The 21081-nt window shown below is 31.9% G+C and overlaps 2 protein-coding genes across 12 annotated transcripts in view; one reads left to right on the top strand and one right to left on the bottom strand.

Annotated features, from left to right (window-relative positions):
- Positions 1 to 14365, top strand: part of Bap111 (Brahma associated protein 111kD) — a 28610-nt gene extending 14245 nt beyond the window's left edge. For 5 of the 10 annotated variants that reach the window (XM_088236798.1, XM_088236793.1, XM_088236794.1 and 2 more), the window contains 9 exons: positions 105 to 238; positions 634 to 774; positions 2764 to 2934; positions 6886 to 6909; positions 8151 to 8646; positions 9157 to 9210; positions 9374 to 9511; positions 12730 to 12819; positions 13879 to 14365. In XM_088236798.1, the coding sequence (XP_088092924.1) occupies positions 105 to 238; positions 634 to 774; positions 2764 to 2934; positions 6886 to 6909; positions 8151 to 8646; positions 9157 to 9210; positions 9374 to 9511; positions 12730 to 12819; positions 13879 to 13931 (1301 nt within the window). In that variant the 3' untranslated portion in view covers positions 13932 to 14365. The remainder of the gene's footprint in view (positions 1 to 104; positions 239 to 633; positions 775 to 2763; positions 2935 to 6885; positions 6910 to 8150; positions 8647 to 9156; positions 9211 to 9373; positions 9512 to 12729; positions 12820 to 13878) is intronic. The other 5 variants (XM_088236796.1, XM_088236799.1, XM_088236800.1 and 2 more) reach the window with 1 other exon arrangement.
- Positions 14366 to 15060: 695 nt separating this feature from the next.
- On the bottom strand, positions 15061 to 21038 carry LOC148274669 (uncharacterized). 2 transcript variants are annotated; one of them, XM_088236805.1, is made up of 5 exons: positions 20906 to 21038; positions 20544 to 20809; positions 18859 to 19567; positions 16844 to 16979; positions 15061 to 15255 (listed from the first exon to the last, which is right to left on the bottom strand). In XM_088236805.1, the coding sequence occupies exons 2-5, from the start codon at positions 20807 to 20809 to the stop codon at positions 15167 to 15169; spliced, it is 1200 nt and encodes a 399-aa protein (XP_088092931.1). In that variant the 5' UTR covers positions 20906 to 21038; the 3' UTR covers positions 15061 to 15166. The 2 variants fall into 2 exon arrangements, with proteins under 2 accessions (XP_088092931.1, XP_088092930.1); XM_088236804.1 differs by having other exon boundaries at positions 20544 to 21038.
- Between the last annotated feature and the right edge of the window lie 43 nt (positions 21039 to 21081).

The raw sequence follows: 21081 nt of genomic DNA, 5'->3' as shown, positions 1-21081 counted from the left end.
AATTCGGCCATTTGGCGGAGTTGACAGTGAACCTGTTAAAAATGAGTATCTATTATTAGATTTTTATATGTAATACAAATTAAATGTGGTTTTAATTGTTGCAGACCAAGATGATGGATTATCTCAAAAGCATATAGCATATGCTAGATATTTACGAAACCACCGTCTCATTAATGAAATATTCTCCGACGCTGTTGTCCCGGATGTTAGGTCTGTTGTTACCACCGCAAGGATGCAGGTAAATAATATACATACCTATTTAAAAAATATTTTCATTCCATTTATTAAAAATGTGGTTGTATCTAAGTATTATCCCTTTCCTTATTCTTAGTCTAAAAAACAAATGAAGGTCAGTGTTATATAAGCTCACCGTGATCTGTATAGATCTGCTGTGACGGGTCCCCGCAAATTAATTCTCACCCTCCAACACCAGGTCATTTAAGAGCCTGGCTACTGAGTGGAGGGTGAGTGTTCCCATATTGCTAAATCTCCCCCACCAAGCTAAGTATCCGGCTATTAGGTAGAGGGCGAGCACTCTTACATCCTCCGGTTTCCTTATCCCTTTAATAATTTCATGGATTTAATTATAATTAATTCCCTTTCTTTGGTCTTGATTATGTTTTAAATTCTTAGGTACTAAAGCGTCAAGTCCAGTCTCTTACTATGCACCAGAGGAAGTTGGAAACAGAGCTGCAGCAAATTGAAGAGAAGTTCGAGGCCAAGAAGCGACGTTTTCAAGAGACCAGTGACTCATTCCAAGAGGAATTAAAAAAGGTAATAATACTGGAAGTGAACTGACTACATTATTAGAAAAATTACTCTTTTTTTTCTTATGTTTTTAAGATCCTGTACACAATGTGGAGAAGGTAACAATATGTATTTGTGCGTATTGCGTGTTCAAAAATTTCAAATCAATTTGTTAAAAAAATGTTCAGAACTCGAGTTTTCTCACTATGAGCTATAACTGCCACTGTCTGCGACCACTGTTTTTGGGAAGACCAACAAAACCGGCAGCATAAAGACTTCTGTCATTTGGCTACTGGTTTTGTTGGTCTTCCCAAAAATAGTGATCATGAACAGTGGCAGTTTTGCATCAATCTAATTTACAATTGTATAAATTTGAAATTTCGGTCCTAGTCAATTTCTCTCTAAATTATTTATTTGTTATATCTAGACAAAATATTTTATTTCTTAATTACCTACCTCACTATGCAACTGACCCTCTAACGCCCCCCTAACCTCATTATAAGCATATTGGTTTTTGTAATACAATAATAATGATGATCTATGGATTGTTCACTGGTTAGCCAAAATTCATGCGTTATTTATTTATTTATTCATATTTTTCTCTTACAAACTATAATTAATGATAAAAATAATGTGACCTCACTGGGGTTACCCGTGCCGAGGATACTTAACAATATACTTTAAAAAAATATATTTTTACATTTGAGAATAAACAAAGAAGACTGACTTAATAAACAGAGATAATTGACAAAATATTCAGTTTTAAACACTACGTACCTATTTATGTTTATAATTAATTTATGTACACCTATATTATTTATATTACAAAACGCACAATGAAAATAACAAAAACCTAACATATACACTTGTGGAGCCGTTGATTCAATATTGGTTTGGGCGAATGAGACAATCCATTTTACTTCTACCTAGCTCCACTATCCATTTTTTTATAACCTTTTTAAACATTTTCTCGTTAATTGTTTTAATAAATAGTGGAAGTAGGTTCTAGATTTTAATTGAATAATACTCAGAATCCCTTTGTCTGAAAGTGGTATTAGTTTGTATTTGTTTAAGTTGTCTTTGTGTTGAGGATCTAGTGATTATATTATTTGTATGTGATGTATTGTAGGGGTTATGTCTTTCATTTGAGTAAGAGTAGATTTTAATCTGTAAGTGAGTATTGTTTTAGCGTATCATTGTTTTGGTGTCATAAGTTGTGATTTGTGGAATATTTCTTCAGTATTTTTTGCAACAGATACACTATTTAAAACTGTGTTATGAATTTTCAATTAACATTGATAACCTAAGTTGTGATTTTTAGTAATTTCATTATGCACATCATTATTAGAGAACCTTTTAAAATAAATTGGTAACTATTTCGTAACCATAATTGAATGTGTAATATACGTGGAACATAATTGGTGTTATCGGGTGCAGTAAGGTCAATTCTATGTTCTGCTGAAAAGTCCAGGCCGCTTTCAGACAAAAAGCTGCAATAATTACCTTCTTAAAATAGTGTTGATCACAAATATGACATTCCTCAATCAGCAGAAAACACCTACAGCACTAGAAAAATCTTACTGTTTAGATGCTGATGGGAAGATTTATGCCTCCAGAAATCTAGTTCTCTTAAATAAATGAATGTAGATTTATCCATAAGTATTTCAATTTTATAAATTCAATAATAAAATAAACCTGCATGTTTAAATACAGTACGTCACCTCATACATTCAAAGTTTGAATGAGGTATCATTCAATGTTAGATCTGGCTGTTTTCTGCTACATTCATATCTTAGGTTGTGTTGTCAGCCGTCTGGCTGAAAATCAGAATTTCAGAAATCATTAAAACTGGTCAAATATGTAATTAAATTATTGTTTGTATTATTAAAAAAAGATTGCATGTTTAATTTATCATTTATCAAAGTAAAAAACATTCCAACTATTGTGTGATACACAATTTTGCTTTTCTATGGCTGGCTGCTTTCTGCACTACGTTAAATTGTTATTTTATTTCAGCACTGCAAACCAGCGGTAGATGAAGAAACGTTCTCCCGTTTGGTGGATAGACAGATGGAGATTTTGCGCAGGGGTGGAGCACCTCCGGCTCACTGTCCCGCTCCCCCACAAAACCAGCCCCCGGAGTTGGCCACCCCTGGAGATCAGGCTAGGAGCTCTGCACAGGAAGAGGTAGCCAATATTCCTCTCAAACTGAGACAGTTAGACCTAGTGTTGCGAAGGCATGAGAAACGGGTTGATCTAAACAATATGTTTTTTTCTTTATATATTTTTTTTGTTACAACAGTGGCGTGCGCTCCATATAGGCATTTAGAGTTAAATTTTTCTAATAACAGTGTCTGACAGTTTTAATTAGGATGTGCCGACATCCAAATTTAATTCACGGATTGTTTGTTGGATAGCCTAATTAATTTTTGTTTTATTGAAGAATACAATGAGAAACTTCAGTGCTATGAAAAATTGGATATAAATAATGTTTTCTTACGAGTGGTAAAAATTAGAGCATTAAACTGTAACGTGAAGTTTCTTAAAAATGTATGAAAAAAATAATAAAATTTAATACTAAAGAACGTCACTAGTTCTTCTAAATCAACCAATGATAAAGTGTTGAGATAGATTTCAGGTTTACGGGAAGCTAACTCACCAATCAGTAGAACTCACTGAAGAGAACTTGTGATGTCACACGCGGAGTAATTTTAAAATCATAAAACTTTAAAAATCATGGCCATAATAATATCCATAAAAAAATAAATTAAACCAATTTTTTTTAGTTTGACAAAAAAAACCACTGAACTTCCTAATTCTGTGTGTGAAATAGAACCAGAATCCTGGATGAGTGTCTGCTCAGGTAAAAATCCTAAAAATAAAAAATTCAATCGAGTGGAAATAAGCCTGCCTCGTAGTGTGGAGATTTTCGCGTTTGCCCACTATGCTTGAGGTCCTGGGTTGGATTCCTCGCAAGGTCGACATGAAGTATTGGTTATGAAGGTGTTTTTCCACTGCAATATTTCATTGTATCTTGACTCGCACCAAAAGTGTTAGACTGATCACCTTACCTTTATGCAACGGATAATCAAGTTATACTGCATTTAGTGTATCAATACAACATTTTTTTACAACATTTTAATTTTTTTTTTTTTTGCACCACAACAGGCCAGGAGGGCCTAATGACAGTAGTGAATCACATCACAGGGCACCCAGGCTTGAGAAAAATCACATTAGAATTTTTGTGTTCTCACCGGGAATCGAACCCGGAACCTTCCGTGCGTGAGTTAAGCGTCTTGACCACTACACCACGGAGGCCGCCTGCAATGCCTTATGCACCATCAGGTGCTGATAAGGGAATAATGATGTAGTGTAAGTAACTCATCAGTTTTTGAACTGAATTTATTTTGAAATATAGAAAAAAAGTTTTCTGTTTCACAACAAAAATATTCACTCAAGTAGAGATGGGACACAGAACAATTATCAATAAAATATTGTGAATACACTTGTAAAACTTCTGCACAGTGTAAATAGTGTGTTGGCGGGCATAAATACATTAAACACTGTTTTTTTATTAAAATGTGACTTATAATAGTTTTGCATCCAGCATCAATATGGTATGCAAGCCCCTGACTTAAGGTATTTAAAAAAAAAGTAGATAGTAATTGAGGGTGCTGATGTTCTTATGGCTCTGTTTCTATTGTAACGCCAAGGTTAACGTAACGTATCATAACTGGTCTCTGAACAAACCACTTAATTAATATAATTTCGTATCATCTGCGTAAAAATTTATCATAGTTCAGATTTTTACTTTTTTTTGCCAAACAGTATTTATTTTTATTTAATTCCTGGATTGTTTTCGACTAGTCGATAAATACCACGCTAGAAAATAGGAATTGAGTTGTGGTAGAGCGAGAATATCGATCTTGGACTCCTTGATTGACTTTATATCGGATCGGACCTATATTGAAGCTCAAATAAAGTTTTTTTTTTAATTTTCAGTGTTTTATGTGATATTCAGGTTTCACATTTAAAAAAAATATATTTTTAAGTCATTCTATGATCAAACAGGTTTGATCTGTTGGCAATGTATAGTTTACTAAATTTGAATCAGTGTAGTTCACGTTAATAAATTGAAAATATTAATTTTGTTTCCAAATATATATTTATTTTTTATTTAGTTTACATTTACAATTTCAGATGCTACAGTTTTTGTTTCTGGGAGAAATACAATTACTGCCTATCCAAATGTACTATACAGTAAAGCCTCGATTTTGCATTCCTTAATTTTGTGTTTTCCGCTTTTTACGCCGAAATGTTCCGGTCCCATTTTTTAATTTAAACATTCCCCCAATTAATGTTTTAGTATGTTATTTATCATCCTAGTTTTATTTTGAGAATTTTTCAATACTTATTCGATGTGTCAAAAAAACGCCTAGCCGCAAATAAAAAAACGGTAAATTATTATCTCCAACTAAATTTAAAGTAGGTGCAGTGTAATTGATCTTTTTGTTTTAGTGTCTAATTTTCTTAAAAGGTATTTTACATTGAATTTTGATACATTTTTGACATTCCGATGTCATTTTGGGTTAGTTTTTATAGTTTTTATTCTTACATGTATGTTTTTTGAACAAAAATGCCATTTTTACATTTCACTTAATTGTGACACGCAGTTTATACATGTTTAAAAAGAATAAAGTCTTTATATCAACAAATTAAGATACAGAAAGTTTCATAATGTGGCAATTAAAATATACTTCGAAGTTATAGGCATAATGTGAAAAGAAGATGGTTTAAACAGTTACACTTTTTTTGTTGCTCCCCTTGAAAAACGTAAAAAGGGGGTTTTACTGTATGTATGTAGTTTATATAATAAAAAATGCCGTCTATGTATTTCAAATACATACGTATGTCTAAATGTATTGGAAATATAAATATTTAGATCACAAAATTTCATGCGTTGAGTAGAAACACCGTGTTACTGGCAGATGTTGGGTACTATGTTCATTTTCTAAAATGTTACATTTCAAATTTATTTTGTACGTAATAGATATCAAAAGCTTATCAACTTTGATCTGGTAATGACTAGAACTCATTTAAGAAAAAAATTCAATCAACCTTTGCCTGTAACACAAAGAAATATGAAATGCCTAGTAATAAAGACGGCTGTTTTCCTTTCCGTTAAACTTATTTTATCTCTGATATCACACAGAATACGAGACTTCATAATATTATACATACGAGTATCTCTTATTTTTTTTAATGAGTTGTATTTTGCTAAATATAACAGGCCAAAATTATATCATTGTTTTTATAAATTATGAAACATAGATTATTAAACAGTATATAAATATAAGTGTTAAAATTTTGTTTTTCAAATCTGTATTTCAAAATATTTCTCTCGTCTTTACTTAATGTTGCAGCACAGTTTCTAGAGGGATTTTTTAGCACAGTCTTTTGAGAGTTAAAATATATATGTAAACAGGGTGTTCTTTAAACCCTGTCACATCCGAAACCACGATGATCAGTATGACCAAGAAGACATATTGGCAGATTAAAATAAATTTTTAGAACAAATAAAATTTACGAAAATAAAATATTAAAAAAAAACAAATGGTTGCTTACTTCTGCAAGGGTGAAGCGGTGAGAGGGGGGGGCGAGTCTGATGCACCGTCAACCACATGGCCACGCCCCTGAATAAGTAAGCAACCATTTGTTTTTTAATTTATTTTTTTTGTTTAATTTTTGCGTTCTAAATATTGTTTTAAATATGCTAATATATCTTCTAGCACATACTGATCATCATGGTTTCCGAAACCGACGTGACAGGGTTTAAAGAACACCCTGTATACATACTCAATTGACCGGTTTCCCCACATTTTTGTTACTGGGCACTTTATAATGTAGATTTTTATCTTGTGGAAGTTTCAATAAAACTTTTTACAAGTCAATTTGCTTAGTTTTATGTATATTTGTATATAAAATAATATAAATGTGGAGATTTCTCAAATTTGTACAATATGTTTGTGGCGGACGCTGACTTGTAAATTGTTGTAGTTTGGTGATGTATTTTCACATGTTTGTATTTGTGATTTGTATTGAGTTTTGTGTGTTTTATGCGTCTCGCACCCATATCAGATGCTAGTACTTCACTATATTCAGGTAACGGACATTCATTAAGATTATGTAGCCACCCAATATATTCTATTGCATTTTAACCAAGTAACTTTACTTCATTATCTTAATTCTTTTGAAAAAATTACTCATTGACAATGAATTTATTATGTGCTACTGTACATTTTTAAAATTAATGCTACCGATTTGAAAAACAAACCAAGTTTTATAAATTAATTTATATAAAATATCAAAGCTCGTTTTTAATTTTCAGATGTTATACGTACTGCAATTACTTTTACATATTTTTATTTTAAATTATTAATATTTTAAACATCCATTTACTTACTAAAAGCCAGTTGCGTCAAAAATATTAAGTTGAAATAAATTATTGAATCGGGTGTTGCTGTCTCATGGCTAGTGTCGTGGACTCACGGATCAGAGATCCGAGGTTTGAATCCCATTTGATTCCTATTTTTAATATTGAGTTGTTTACAGCTTGTTGAATGTAGCCCCAAAAATGGAAATATTTCAATATTAGAATACCAATATTTCTGTTTATTAAAAAAAAAAGCATATTTGCCATCATACGAAGAAAGGCCGTGACTACATAAGTAAATTCTGAGGAAATTTGTGTTTTGTTGAAAGTGAGGATTTGAGTTTGTCAAAGCTTAATGAACATTCTTTTGTAACACTTAGAAATATGTATATAATGTTTTATGTGAACATTTAAAAGAAATACTCTAGATTTTTTTTAAATGCAGGTTTTTCTTTTCATTTTTGTAAAAAAATTGTGGAACAAGTTTAACTGAAATCGAAAATTCAGTGAAATTGCGGCCTTTTAGTTCTTTTATAAAAAAAACTGATTTGGAGACTTGGATACATATACAAATATTTATCTTTATTTGCTACTTCCAGATTTAACTCATTTTTGACAAAATGGTAGATACAGCCTTACTCTGTATGACAGCAGAAATATTGTAATATTTTTGTAAATAAAAAAGCAAAATAAAGCGGCAAATACTCATTTTGATGAAAATGTAATTATTATTTTATTTTTCATTCCAACTAGCCCTAATAAAGTCATCTTATGATTAAAACTCTTGCTTACCTATTAAAAAATATTTATCCTTTTTTTTCCATTACCTCAGGAATCCAAGCAGGTAGCTAAACATTTTATTATTATTATATTTATGATTTGCATAATCTGCTTTATGGGTGTTGTTAATATTAATTTCAATTTATTATCTTAAGCTCTTGACTAAATTCCTCAATCGCTTTCTATATAGCCGATGGAACAGGATGGCCAGCCGGTTAAGAAAGATTTCGAAGAGAGTAACACGGCAGAAAAACCAACCAACGGCCAACTGCAAAGGGAGACAACAAGCGAGCCCGCTGAAAATGCAGAACCAGCTAAAGAGGGCGACTCTAAACCGACCGAAGATGAGAAACCGGCTGAGGAAATTGTCGAGAAAGTCGCAGAAGAAAAGGCAGAAAGTAAAGATGTCGATGTTGAAATGGCTGAAGAGAAAATCAAAGAGTCTCCCGCTGAAAATGAGGCAAAGGCTGAAGTGAATTCTGAAAAGTCGAGCGATTCGGAAAGCTCCAAACCACCGTTTGAGGCGAAACCCGAGGAGGAGAGTAGTCCAACTGCGACGACTCATATCCCCCCGGTGGTGGCTGCCAACGAGGGGGCTGCTGTGCCCCCCCCACACATGCCCCCCGCTATACCCACCCCTCATATGCCCATGCCACCACACCCGATGCATCCCATGCCACATCAAAGTAAGTTCAAATTACACTTTATACGCTTATTTAAAAATAAGATTTACACCACAACAAACCCAAAGACCCAATTACACTGGTGAATTACAGAACAGAACACCCAGGCTTGAGAAAAATCACATTTTATTTTTGTGTTCTCACCGGGAATTGGACCCGGGCCTTCCATGCATAAGCCGAGTGTCTTAGCCACTACACCACAGAAGATGCCTTTTTTAAATAATAACTATTTTAGGTACTTGTAATTTGGTTAAGCTTTGATAAGATTTAAAATAGTCATTTTTTTCCACATCTGCTCCTAAGTGGAGCATGTGGACATCTTACAAACGCCTCCAGGAGACCCTAGCGTCAGCCATCACTCGCCTCCCCGCATGTAAATCCCGTGTACCTTAGTTCCCATGAACAAAAAATATTATTATAATTGAGCGATTCTGAAAAAAAATGGAAACCCTGACATAAGGACCTACTTGTAAAAAGTATCAAAATGCATTTTTTTTAAAAAATTCGTTTTAGATATGATGCTTCCACCTGCTCCCGGCCAGCCACCAGTTGGACCACATTCCCAAGGTATTGCCTTAATATGCACTGTATGTTACAAATGATCAAATCATAATTTTTTCTTGTTGATAAGGAAATAGATAATGAGAATACACATAAATGCAATGCGAAAAACTACACTTTTATTATTGACTTCATTTATGCATTATTCAAGTAATATTTTATTTTCTAGGCATGCCTCCGGGAATGATGTACTACCCACCCCGCCACTCCTACTACCCCCACTATGCCCCTCCCCCCCATCACTACCCCGGCTACCACCACCCCGGCGGGTACCAGGCTTACCAGGAGTATCCGCACGATCCTGCTGGTAAGATATTCCATACATGTCGACTTAACCTACTTCGGCACAAAGCCGGCTAATCACCGGGTAATGTCATTTTACCCTTAAACCACGAAGCCAGTTACGATACACTGATACTTTTCAAATACCTCAATAATGTTAATTTTAATAATTAACTTCGCAAGGTTGGTAAAAAAAAAAAAACATTTTTCTTTATCTTTCTAGTCGATTAAATTTATGTAAGCTAACTTGTTTGTGTCTTATTCAAAGTTAATATCAATATCACTGGTACTTTTATATAAATATTGATATTACTGTATTGGCAAAAACGGGCAACAGCGCATTGCTATTTTTATACATATTTTTTTCAAAATGCATTATATTTATGAAAAAAATATAAATAATTATTTTTAATAAATATTTTCATTTTAAAACAAATGATCGTCGTACTAAAATATTATATTTTTTTGTATTATGTGAATAAATTATGTATAGGTGAAATGGGCTCCTGTAAAATTTATATTTTCAACATATATTTACATAGGTGATAATTTACGTAGCTGGAATTAATTAATTTTAAAAAATCATTTGCCTTTTTCATAAACATAATATGTATTTATTTAACACTTTATTAACATATAAGGGTTGGCATATTTCCTTAAGGCAATTTCTTCTTACCTACCCAAACCGTTCAGTTGGAGAAAATTACAAGTACATGGACATATTCTAAGGAATTATGCTGAATCTTATAAAAAATTAAAAACAAAAATTAACTACAAAGAAAAATTAACACTATACTATAAGAGAGAAGATGGAAAGGAAAGAAGGAAAAATGAACAATTCTTATTTAGTGACATTTCAATTGTTCCAATCTTGTAACAAACCATAATACTACATGAAATGTTAAAAATTTTGCTCAGAAAATTCTTACTTTTGCATTGTAATCAGGGGCTAGGATAGGATACTGTAGGGGTCTAAAAACATGCTAAAATAAATTACACCTTTATGCATTTTAGATGTTTATTATATATAATAACAAAATATCACTAGTTTAAAAATTGTCTTTAAGTTTTAAAATCTAAATATAGGTCTTCTCCGTTGAATCCATCAGTATTCTAATGATGTTTGAAGAAGAGTTTTCATAAAAAAATTACAAATATTCCATTCAGAGTGCGCTTATGCACTGTTTAGGTTTAAGTGTTACTATTCAGCCCATGTTTGACCATTCATATTTCTTAAATTCTTGCATCTTGAGGAATTATACAACGGATCCTTCTTTATAAAATTCAATTTTTAGCAACAAATTCTTCCCATTTTGACTTAAGCGAAACAAGGAAATTTTGTAAAAAAAATTGTTACTCGGAATATTGCAATGTAACATTGAATTTTCACCTTGCATATTATTTTAATGTCAAATTCCCTTTTTAAAAATGATTAATTAGTCATCTTTTCTGTTAATAAAATGTAGTACTCTCCATTGTTTATACATCTAATACATTTTTTCTGGAATGTCTTCGTAATATTACTATTTTTATAAAATAATGATTATGTGTTTTCAATGTTTCCTCATATCAATATCATCTGTGGGAAAGAAATCAGGATTTTTCAGAAAATGCTCAAATTATTTTTTTAACACAAAAATCTTCTACAGGCATACATCTACAGGCACTATCGTTCGGACAAATTAATTATCACAATTATTCTGAAAAATAAATACTTAATGATTTATTTTGAACATTTTTACTTACATAAAAATTACAAACTGTTAAAAAAACACTATAGTGATATTTTCATCATATAAATTATAATTGCTTTTTAAAAGGTATGGGGTCCATTCATAAGAATGTAAAAATCAATAAATATGCCGAATAAACTAGAATCTTCTGGAAAAATTAAAGTCATTGTACAAAATATTCAATCTGAAATAATTACATTTCAATTTTTTTCCAATTATTTTCCTCTTTCGCTTAGGCAGGCCCTATATCGAAAGACAAATTTACCTAAAAATAATTTATGTAATTTATTTCTTAACATTTAATTAAATAGAATGTGGATGCTTAAGCAAGTACCATTGAGGTATTATGGCACTGTATAAATTATTCATACTGATTCAGTCTCCCAGAAAATTAAATATATGTATTAAAACAAAAAGGAGTAATAGAAAAGTGGGAGAAATTTTAAAATGTGAAAAACTACTCTTACTTGAGATGATATCTATTTTGTTAGCAATTAAATTATCATTCACTATTTTGACATTCCTCCATCAAACTGCAAATGTATTTACCCCTGTTAAAAGATTAAAGAATTCAAATAATGCAGTGATTAGTAACAACATTATGAGTATGTTTAAACATCCATATTTCTTCTGCTAGTAAGGTGATCACTTAAACCCGCAACAATAGTTTGTAAGCTCTGTGAATTCCTAGACTTTCATATACCCCTTATCAAAGAGGTTTTTCATCTTAGTTGAAATATGAGATTTATCTAGGGTATGTCAACTTGTGTATTGTACGTTTGTCTTTTTTTTTTAGCAAGTACTGGATTTAATTCCAAGTTAAATTTTATGTCATATTTGTTTAAATGGAGATTGAAAATCTTTTTAAAGAGAATATCTAATTCTAGTCATTTACAGCGCTTAAATACGGTAGGATCTCACCCGCATTGATAAAGGAAACTGCAGTTTTTATCAGAAAAATCAACAGATGGAAGAAATATGTGTCTGGGCAGATAAAGAATACAGTTCTGAGTTTGAAAAAGAATTAAAACCCAAGACAAGTATTTTCGACTCGATGGCTGCTCTCAGGTAAACTCCTGAATAAGGAAATCGAGCGGATAAGTTCACCTCGTTGTGTAGTGGTTGGCGAATTTGCCTACCATTCTTGAGATCATAGGTTCGATTACTAGCAGGGTGAACGTGTAATATTGGTTTAAAAGGTGGTTCTACACTGGAATATTTCAAGTTTAAGAGTGATCACCTTACCTTCCATGTAACAAAAATGATCTAGAAACATTGCAATTCAAGTGCAAATGTAGTGCTTTATGCACCACAGGGTGGGGATAGAGAAATGATAAAGAAAGTGATCACTTAAACAAGCCAATGACAGATTATAAGTAATGAGCCGTGTAAATGCCCTAGACTTCAATATCTTTCTCAAAAGGTTCACACCTCTGTGAAATACCTATCAAGTTTTTCGTCAAATAATTTCCATTGTAGTTGTGTTATTAGAAGAAATTCTTCACTTTAGGTCCTCATATTGGCCCCCCCACTCCCCCTCGGCCGCAGCCTCCCCCGGCCCAGCAGCCTCTACACGCCGTACCTCCCGCATCGGAAATGGGTAACAACCATTTTTATTGTATAGAAAAATGATTGCATTAATTAACAGTCGAGTAAGCGAGATACAACAGTTCGGAGTTTAATCGGGCTGTAGTGCCGTGGCTAGTGTCGCGGACTCATGATCTGACTCTACTACAACTGGCAATGTGTTTGCCATTGTTGAACGGACTGAATAAGCCTGTAAATAAATGAATAACTTCTTTCCCATTTTCAAATAGGGAGTTATTTACAACTTGTTGAAAGTGGCCTCCAGATTTGAAATATCTGGGTAAATTATAAGAATGTAAATATTTTGTTCCAATATGAATGAATCACTGTGATACGTGGAATAACTGGTAAAAAGTCATATGGAGATGCCAAATCATATGTAAAAATATAATATGTATGTATGCACAGTGTATAACAATAAGTTTTTTTTAAATTAGTTCAAATATGCATACACAAGCAAAAATTGTATGTTTACTTGGTTCACTGACAGGTACTAACACATTAACTAGACTTATTAAACAGGTGTGATCGTAGAACAACGACGCATGTGACTTTCGTCAACTTTACATAAGTGGTTAAAAAAAAAATTTCTACATTTTATCACACAACTTGACAAGTACAGAATTATATCCTTTGATACTTGGGTTAGTTACATATATTTCATTTTTTCAAACCTGGAAAAAGCCTTTATAATACTTTTTTAAGATCAAATATAAAAGAAAGGCAATGTTGCATTTTACGGACATTCGTCGTTGTTCTACGATCATGATTTGAATGCACTATGTGTGTATGTATATAAATGTTTATGAATGCATTGTAAAAGTGTCAAGTGCCCCAACTCAACACGGATTTTCTAGTGAGTCAGGGCAAGTACAGGCATGGATCATTCCTAGTTGTGTCTCTACAAGTTGTGATTCTGCATTCAATAAATACGTCTATTATGTTGTTATGAAATAATTATAGAAAATCAAACAACAGTTGTTCAACTTTTGACCTTTTTGCCGTGCAACTGGCTCTTTGTCACATTAATTTATTCCCATCATATAACATTTGTTTTTGTTTTGATTTTTAGAAAACAAATCAGAGGCAGGTCCTACAAGTATGCCACCAGAGAAAAAGGAATGACAAAAGAGAAAACCCAAGGTTTCTAAATTGACATAATATTAGAATCACCTAGTGGGAAATCCAATTTGTAATCATTACAAAATGCAATGGACATTACTTCAGTGAATTTACTCAAAGAAAGTCGGTTTTTTGTAGTGAGTTTGGGTACTTATATTAACATGTGAGTAAACATCGCAGACACTTTGTATATTGACTATTTTTTATTCATATTGCAAAACAAATTGAACAGACATTGTAATAATTATGAGCATCATATTTAAGTAATTTTTTTAGTGTAAACCATCTTTATAGGTACAATATTATTAAGTGAAAAAGTTTATTGTTCAGAGATAATAAGAATACATCGTTTGAATACATTTTAAAGTAGTATTGTGTAATCGTGCTAAATATATTCATGTACAAGCTTTTTTCGAATAAATATTATTTTATCAATCGTTTAATCTTTTAGTTTGCTCCCCACGCCATAAGTGACAGCTTCTTCACTTAAGTTATGGTTTCGTAAGAAAGCGGTCATATGTTGTGATGCGGTGGGTGGAACAAGAGCCTCCTAGACAGTGACCGGAGATGACAAGTTAAAAAGAGCGGTCCCATTATCTAGCGGCCGTGATAACCTAATTTTATTAGCTTATTTTTATAAAACTGATACTTACTGCAGTGGAAAATGGACAATCCGGACCAACTTAGCATTATTTATCTGGAAGGGGTTGTAAGAAGCCGAAAACTATTATTTGGAAGAGTGTGAGATGTTTTAAAGATCATGCTACAGAGTACCTATTTCAAGGTTTAATGCAAATTTCAAATTTTTAATTATTTTCTAATAAAATCAATCAAAATTTTTTCATTTTTGATAGTCCAAATCACAATTACACTTATTTTTAGACACTCGCCACTACACGAGAAAAAACATACGACAGCGCTGCTGTTTGACATTGTGCTCACAATCGACGCTCTCTGGGAAACCTGCGTTATCTCGTTTGTACAGAACTAAATCCACCACTGCATGACGGCACCGCTCGCTTAAGAAATTATAGCTTTAAGACATACATCATTTTATACATACTGTTAGACAAATCACTAAACACGTTAAATTTGTGATTTTCTCTGTCGATTAAAATAACACAAAAAAAGAAAATTATGTTATAATTTTATTTAGTATGTTACATTAAAAAATATAAAAATAAATAAAGTTTTTCTTTAGTATGATTATATGAAATTGTTGAACTACATAGAAATTTCTATCCTTTCCCAAACATTATTATAATTGGTTTTCCTTTTAAAATTGTACCGTTTCTATCACTTAATGATTTGGAAGCCATTTCCGGTGCTGAAAGTGCCAAAAATACATAGTAAAAGTAAATACGCACTGTTGCAATAATAATTAGTTTATATGCAAAAATAGCATTTTGGAATATCGAGATTCAAAGTTAAAATTTGATATAAACTGTCAATAGCATAGTTAGTTACTATAAAAATCCTGAATTTATTACATTGGTTCATCACACCTGTTGATGGGAGATAATGATTCTCTCAAAACTTACTGTTTTTTCATTTAAAAAAATTAACTAGTTAACATTACTATTTACAAAGAGAATAATAAATTTAATTTTGTAAATCTATTTGAATTGTAAGAATCCGAGTTCATTTTATTTATTAACCCTTTACATATCTGCATACTTCATGGCTACTAGAGTACAAACCCTGTTTCAAAGCCAACGAAGAAAACATTACAATTGATATATCATTGGCTTACTTATAAAACCATTTAATTAGTTTTGAAATGAATTACATGCTAAGAAAAATGCTCTTTTTAGGCTAATATTAAAAGTTTTGGAGTGTTAATTGTCTCCTGAACATTTTTGTAATCTGGACTTAGGTTTTTAAGGGGACGATATCGACACATTCTACGTACAACTGTGTAACAGAAAAAAGTAAATTTTACAGGAGAGCGTTTTAAAGATTTTTAAAAAATCTACTCGCGATATTTCGCTGTTCTTACGTAGTAAAGCTGTGAAATTTGGCAAAACACTATTAATTGAGTTATTTAATGAGATAAAAAATAAATGTTCTTTCTGAGATCACTAGTTTTTGTGTTATAGCACATACACACTTATACTTAGCTACGTAACCTGTCATCAATACTGTAAGTGGCTGATACAGGCTTATTCAATGGGATTCGTTGAAATGTTTCACGAGTATCTGCCTAGTTACATAGTTTTACTCTGTACTTCATTTGATATCTTCCCCTAAAATGTTCACTTACACAGCTTTTACCAAAAAATCGTAAATAAATACGGTCTTATATTTGTTTATGTATCGCTGTCACAACATTAATATTAGATCATTTTCATTATTTTGATAAGTATATTTGTGTTTTTTAATTTTTTCAAATTTTTGACGGAGCCTGTATTCTCTCGCTGTCCGAGGTAGAACTGAGAGACGGGCAGATCTCCGTCGCCCGCGCCGCGCCGCATTACCCCCGCGTAATAGTCTGTAGCTGGCACGTACTTAATTATTCCTCGGATTTTGTTTTAGATATATGCCGTTAAACATTTATACGTTTAAAAAAAAACTTGTTCCAACGATTTTTTATATTTGATATTAAAGTTTCCAAGGTGTAGATTTCAAAAATGCAACAGTCGTATAACCAGAGATGAGGCAGTTACACAGTTGTACGTAGGATGTGTCGATATATTACAATTGAATAGTATACATAATCAAATATCTGGTCTCATTACACTATTTTGCATTGGGTGTTTTGGAAGCGCCTGTTTAAAACTATTTTTTTTGCATTTTTCTCAAAACTGGTTATACACAAGTAATGCAGATTTGCTATATTGAAAATATGATTTATTTGATCAAAAGAAAAATGTATATGATAATTAAATACAAAGTAATAAAAGGGTGATACATACATTGAAATGTTACAAAAGCTTGTCCTCTCATCTTCCCAACCATCAATGTCACTTTAGTGCTTTTATCGTAACAATGGAATAATGAATTAAGGTCCTCTTCTTTTATGTTATTTGATAAGTTCTTAATGTATAGCTTCTGAAAAATAATTACATAATATATACCTATTTATCAAACTTTTTTGTACAATGTGATTGTTTGAGATGATTTGAAATGAAATCTGATCAGGCAAAAAAAAAACTTCATAATGAGGAAGTTCAGTAGTTTTTTTAAATTTTTTTATTTGTTAATACATTGTTAAACTAAGTAAAAAAAAAATTTTTTAATTTTTTTATATCGTATTATCGGCGCTAAGATTTTTCAAAGTTTTGTATTTCTGAAATAACTCCGCGTGTAACGTCAGAGGTTCATTTCCGCTTATTCTCATTCAGTTCTTCCTATTGGTCCAGAAGCGACAAGCAGACCGGAAATCTTCCATAGCTCTCAGATCATAGGTTGATTCACATGAACCAGTGACGTCATTTAAAGTAGTGCGTTTTTATCAAAATATTTTTTCTGTACATTTTCAAGAAACGTTGTTCTACAATTTAATGCTCTAATTTTTACCCCGCGTAAGAAAACATTTTTTGTATCCAATTTCCCGTAGGGCTGAAGTTCCTCATTACTTACAAAAAATAAAATGTTACACTAATAATTAACATACAAATAGGCCAAAATATACTAATTTAATTAAAATAATATAAGCTTGTTAAGTATCGGTTAAGTCGGTAGAGAATGTTCTTTTTTATTAAAAAAAAAAAGAACCCATAAAGCTTCTATTTTAGAGGCTTGTCAGCAGATGGGAAAGAGAGAATTTGGAAGAAAATTATAAAAAATACATCACGATACCCAGACCAATTTAAGAAAATCTTTCTTGGATTTTTTCTTGCAGCTGGCAGGAATCGAACCCATAACGCCAGTTTCACAGTTGGCCACTACGCCATGGGGCCAGTAAATATAATTAAATATAGAGTTAAATGTAAATATAATTCAACATTGACCTCGTGGTGTAATGGTCAGCGTATTTGCTTACCATTCGAGAGGTCTCGGGTTCGATTCCCGACATGGTTGATATAAAAGATGTTGATATTTATACATTTTTTATATTTTTCTATTATTATTTTGTATATTGTTTTGATTATTTTGTATTTTGTTCAATATGTTTATAAATGTTTTTGATTTATGTATAGAAGAGTCCCGACTTAACACGGAATTTTCTAACAAGTCGGGACATAAAAAATTATAATTGTGCTCTATGATAAAATTGTGTATTTTGTGCATTAAATAAATAAATAAAATAAAAAGATTGATTAAAAAGGGTGTTTTCACACTAGAATATTTCAGAGTACCTAGACTGGTACCTGAAGCGTAAGACTCCTCATCTTTTACCTTTATGTAACAAAAATGAAGATACGCAGAGATTGGTGTACCAATGCAGTGCCCTATGCACCATTAGGTGCGGTAAGGTAATAGTGATAGAGTTAAAAAACACCAGCTTAATCAATAAATAATATATACAGGTGTTCTTTAAACTTTGTCACATCCGAAACCACGATGATCAGTATGAGCAAGAAGACATATTGGCACATTAAAATACATTTTTAGAATGAATAAAATTTACAAAAATAAAATATTTCAAAAAACAAATGGTTGCTTACTTCTGCAGGGGAGAAACGAGGGGGAGGGGGGAGTCTGATACACCGCCAACCGCGTATCCGCGCCCCTCTCACTTCTCCCCTGCAGAAGTAAGCAACCTTTTGTTTTTTCAAATATTTTATTTAAAAAAAAATTCTTCCGTCTAAATATTTTTTTTAGTATGCTAATATGTCTTCTTGCCCATACTGATCATCGTGGTTTCGGATGTGACAGGGTTTAAAGAACACCCTGTATAATTAAATAAATCAATGTGTTCATTTAGGAATATTGCATGTAAATTTATGTAAAGTAACGTAAAAATACCAAGTATAATACTATTTACCTTAGAACATTCACCAGCCTCGTATTTCTCAAATTTGGGAATTTTCTTAATATCCTCCAAACTCAATCTAGACCCTTCTAATAGCTGTTCTTCAGCTTTGTTTATTGGTAGCTTAATTTCGACAGCTTGGTAATGATCAATTTTTTTACTTTGACCATCTATAATTGTTTTTTTTTCTAATCTAACTATTTTCTTATCTTTGATGGTGTAAAGAGCTTCTGGTTTGCAGCCGATTGTTTGCGGTTTAGCTCGGTCCTTTGATTTTAGATCAGACTTTCGTGCTTCGATAATTTTTTCATATTTGGACATGTCTTTGATGTCCCATTTAGAATTGGGATGCCTATCTATAGTTGCATTACAATTTACAGTTTTTGAATGACTTGGATTGACTCTGACGAATTCATTATAGGAATGAGGTTCACTGATGGAAGCAATTGTACTTGTACCAGGAATATTACTAGAACAAGGTTCTGGGAGTAGTATTTCTTTTGCTAATTTCCTCTCCATTCGTCGAAGTATTTTTCTTCGTTTATTAGCTGACGGTAGATTATCTATGTCCATGTGGCCAAAAATATCGTCTTTTAATTCATCTAGGTAATTTATTGGATGTCCACGATGTACAGTGCTAGAAATTGGCTGATCATCATTGATTAAAATATTTGGATCAATTGAATAGTCTTTATTTTGAAATGGTGATTCTTCTACCGTACTAAAAAATAACATATTGTTATAAACAAAATACCTACTACAATAAATATATATTTATGTTATGGCAGTATGATAAAATAATATATGATGGTGACTTAGGATTTATTACACATTGACTCTCCCCTCCTGGTGATGTGTAGCTTAGTACACATTGCAATTAATAACTTTAATATTTCTATAAATATAGTTACGGTATTTCTCCGTTATGCATTTACGTATCAGTTAAAATATTTTTTTTATTAAATAGTTAATACTTATAAGGAACAGAAAAAGCATTTGATCAAAAATCGGAGATAAATTACCAACATAATAGAAAGTTTACCAATGTGTCACATGTTGCGGGGTATGAAATAAAAGAGTACCGAATATGAAATTGTCTCACACTTTACGTCTCACTCTCGATACTATACGCAATAGGTATATTTGGGAGCGAGAGACAATTTCACGCATCCACATGCGAACAGTAAAGTTGCCAGTACTTCTGCCAGACACCAATAAATAGCAATCTGAGTTTCGTTAGTGACGGTTCTTTCATCCGCGCTGTGAGCATGAGCCAATGGTTCTTTCGTGTTTTTAGCAATTAGATTAAACTGTTATCACCTTTGACTTCAACTATAAATAATTGAAGCAATTGCGTATGAATATTCTATTTTCTGATTTACAATATCTCATTTTTCATATGTGTAATGACAACACAGCACCGTAACGCGCAAATGTTTTTGGCAGAGTAAGGGAAGGGTTAACAAATATTCAAACGCACTGTACATGTCTGAACAAGGCAGTAATGTTTGCAACTTATAAAAATAATTTCTTAGCCATTTTATTAAGTATTCTCAAGGAAAAAAATTCTAGCCGTCAGTGAAATAGAACTATAAAATATTTAAACACTCCATTGAAAGTGATTAACATGGTTTGTCCTTTATTAACACATTTTAACATAAATTCAGAAAATATGTAATTTATTATTTTGGAGTTACCTGTGCGTTTCAGAATTCATTCTATTCTGTGCTATCTTTATTTTGTCAAGAATGCATTTTACAGATGTTTCTAAAGCCGTAATCTCCATATTTTTATGGGTGTTTTCTAAATAGTCCATTCCTCTTTCATAATCCTTGTACATTTGTATTTCCTCGGCAGTCAATCCATAATTTTTAAGAGCTGCGATATTCTTTTCTTCTTCCTCAAGTTGCGAAAATTGTTCCAATGAAACAACTCCAGTTGAAAGTGGGGATACAGTCTTCATCTTATTGGGATAGTTTTGTCTCAAATTAATCATTGGAGTTTATCAAAGTTTCATTACTCATTAAAACTAATAATTATAAAATGATTTAGTTTTTACCTGCTACAAACTCTTTCGGATAAAATTTATTAATTATTAATTAACCAATACCTTAACTACGTTATTCGTTATTTAAATATTTAGTACCAAATGTCAAACATTATACCACATTTGATATTTTTCTATGGTTTGTGATCCAGAGATAATGTAGAACTATTACTAGTTCAGATCTGCCA

The sequence above is a fragment of the Micrasema longulum genome, unplaced genomic scaffold, assembly GCF_059751315.1.
Source record: "Micrasema longulum isolate JH-2025_06_02 unplaced genomic scaffold, ASM5975131v1 h1tg001608l, whole genome shotgun sequence".
NCBI classification, from domain to species: Eukaryota; Metazoa; Arthropoda; class Insecta; order Trichoptera; family Brachycentridae; genus Micrasema; species Micrasema longulum.
The sequence above is the reverse complement of the archived record's forward strand: the minus strand, read 5'-3'. Positions and strand labels throughout refer to the sequence as shown.

Coding starts and splice junctions, on each gene's coding strand:
- LOC148274669 (XM_088236804.1), bottom strand. CDS start 20,842: ATGATTAATTTGAGACAAAACTATCCCAATAAGATGAAGACTGTATCC. Junction 16,980..18,858: donor AGGCTGGTGAATGTTCTAAG/GTAAATAGTATT, acceptor ATTATTTTTCAG/AAGCTATACATTAAGAACTT. Junction 15,256..16,843: donor AGCTTTTGTAACATTTCAAT/GTATGTATCACC, acceptor TGGCACTTTCAG/CACCGGAAATGGCTTCCAAA.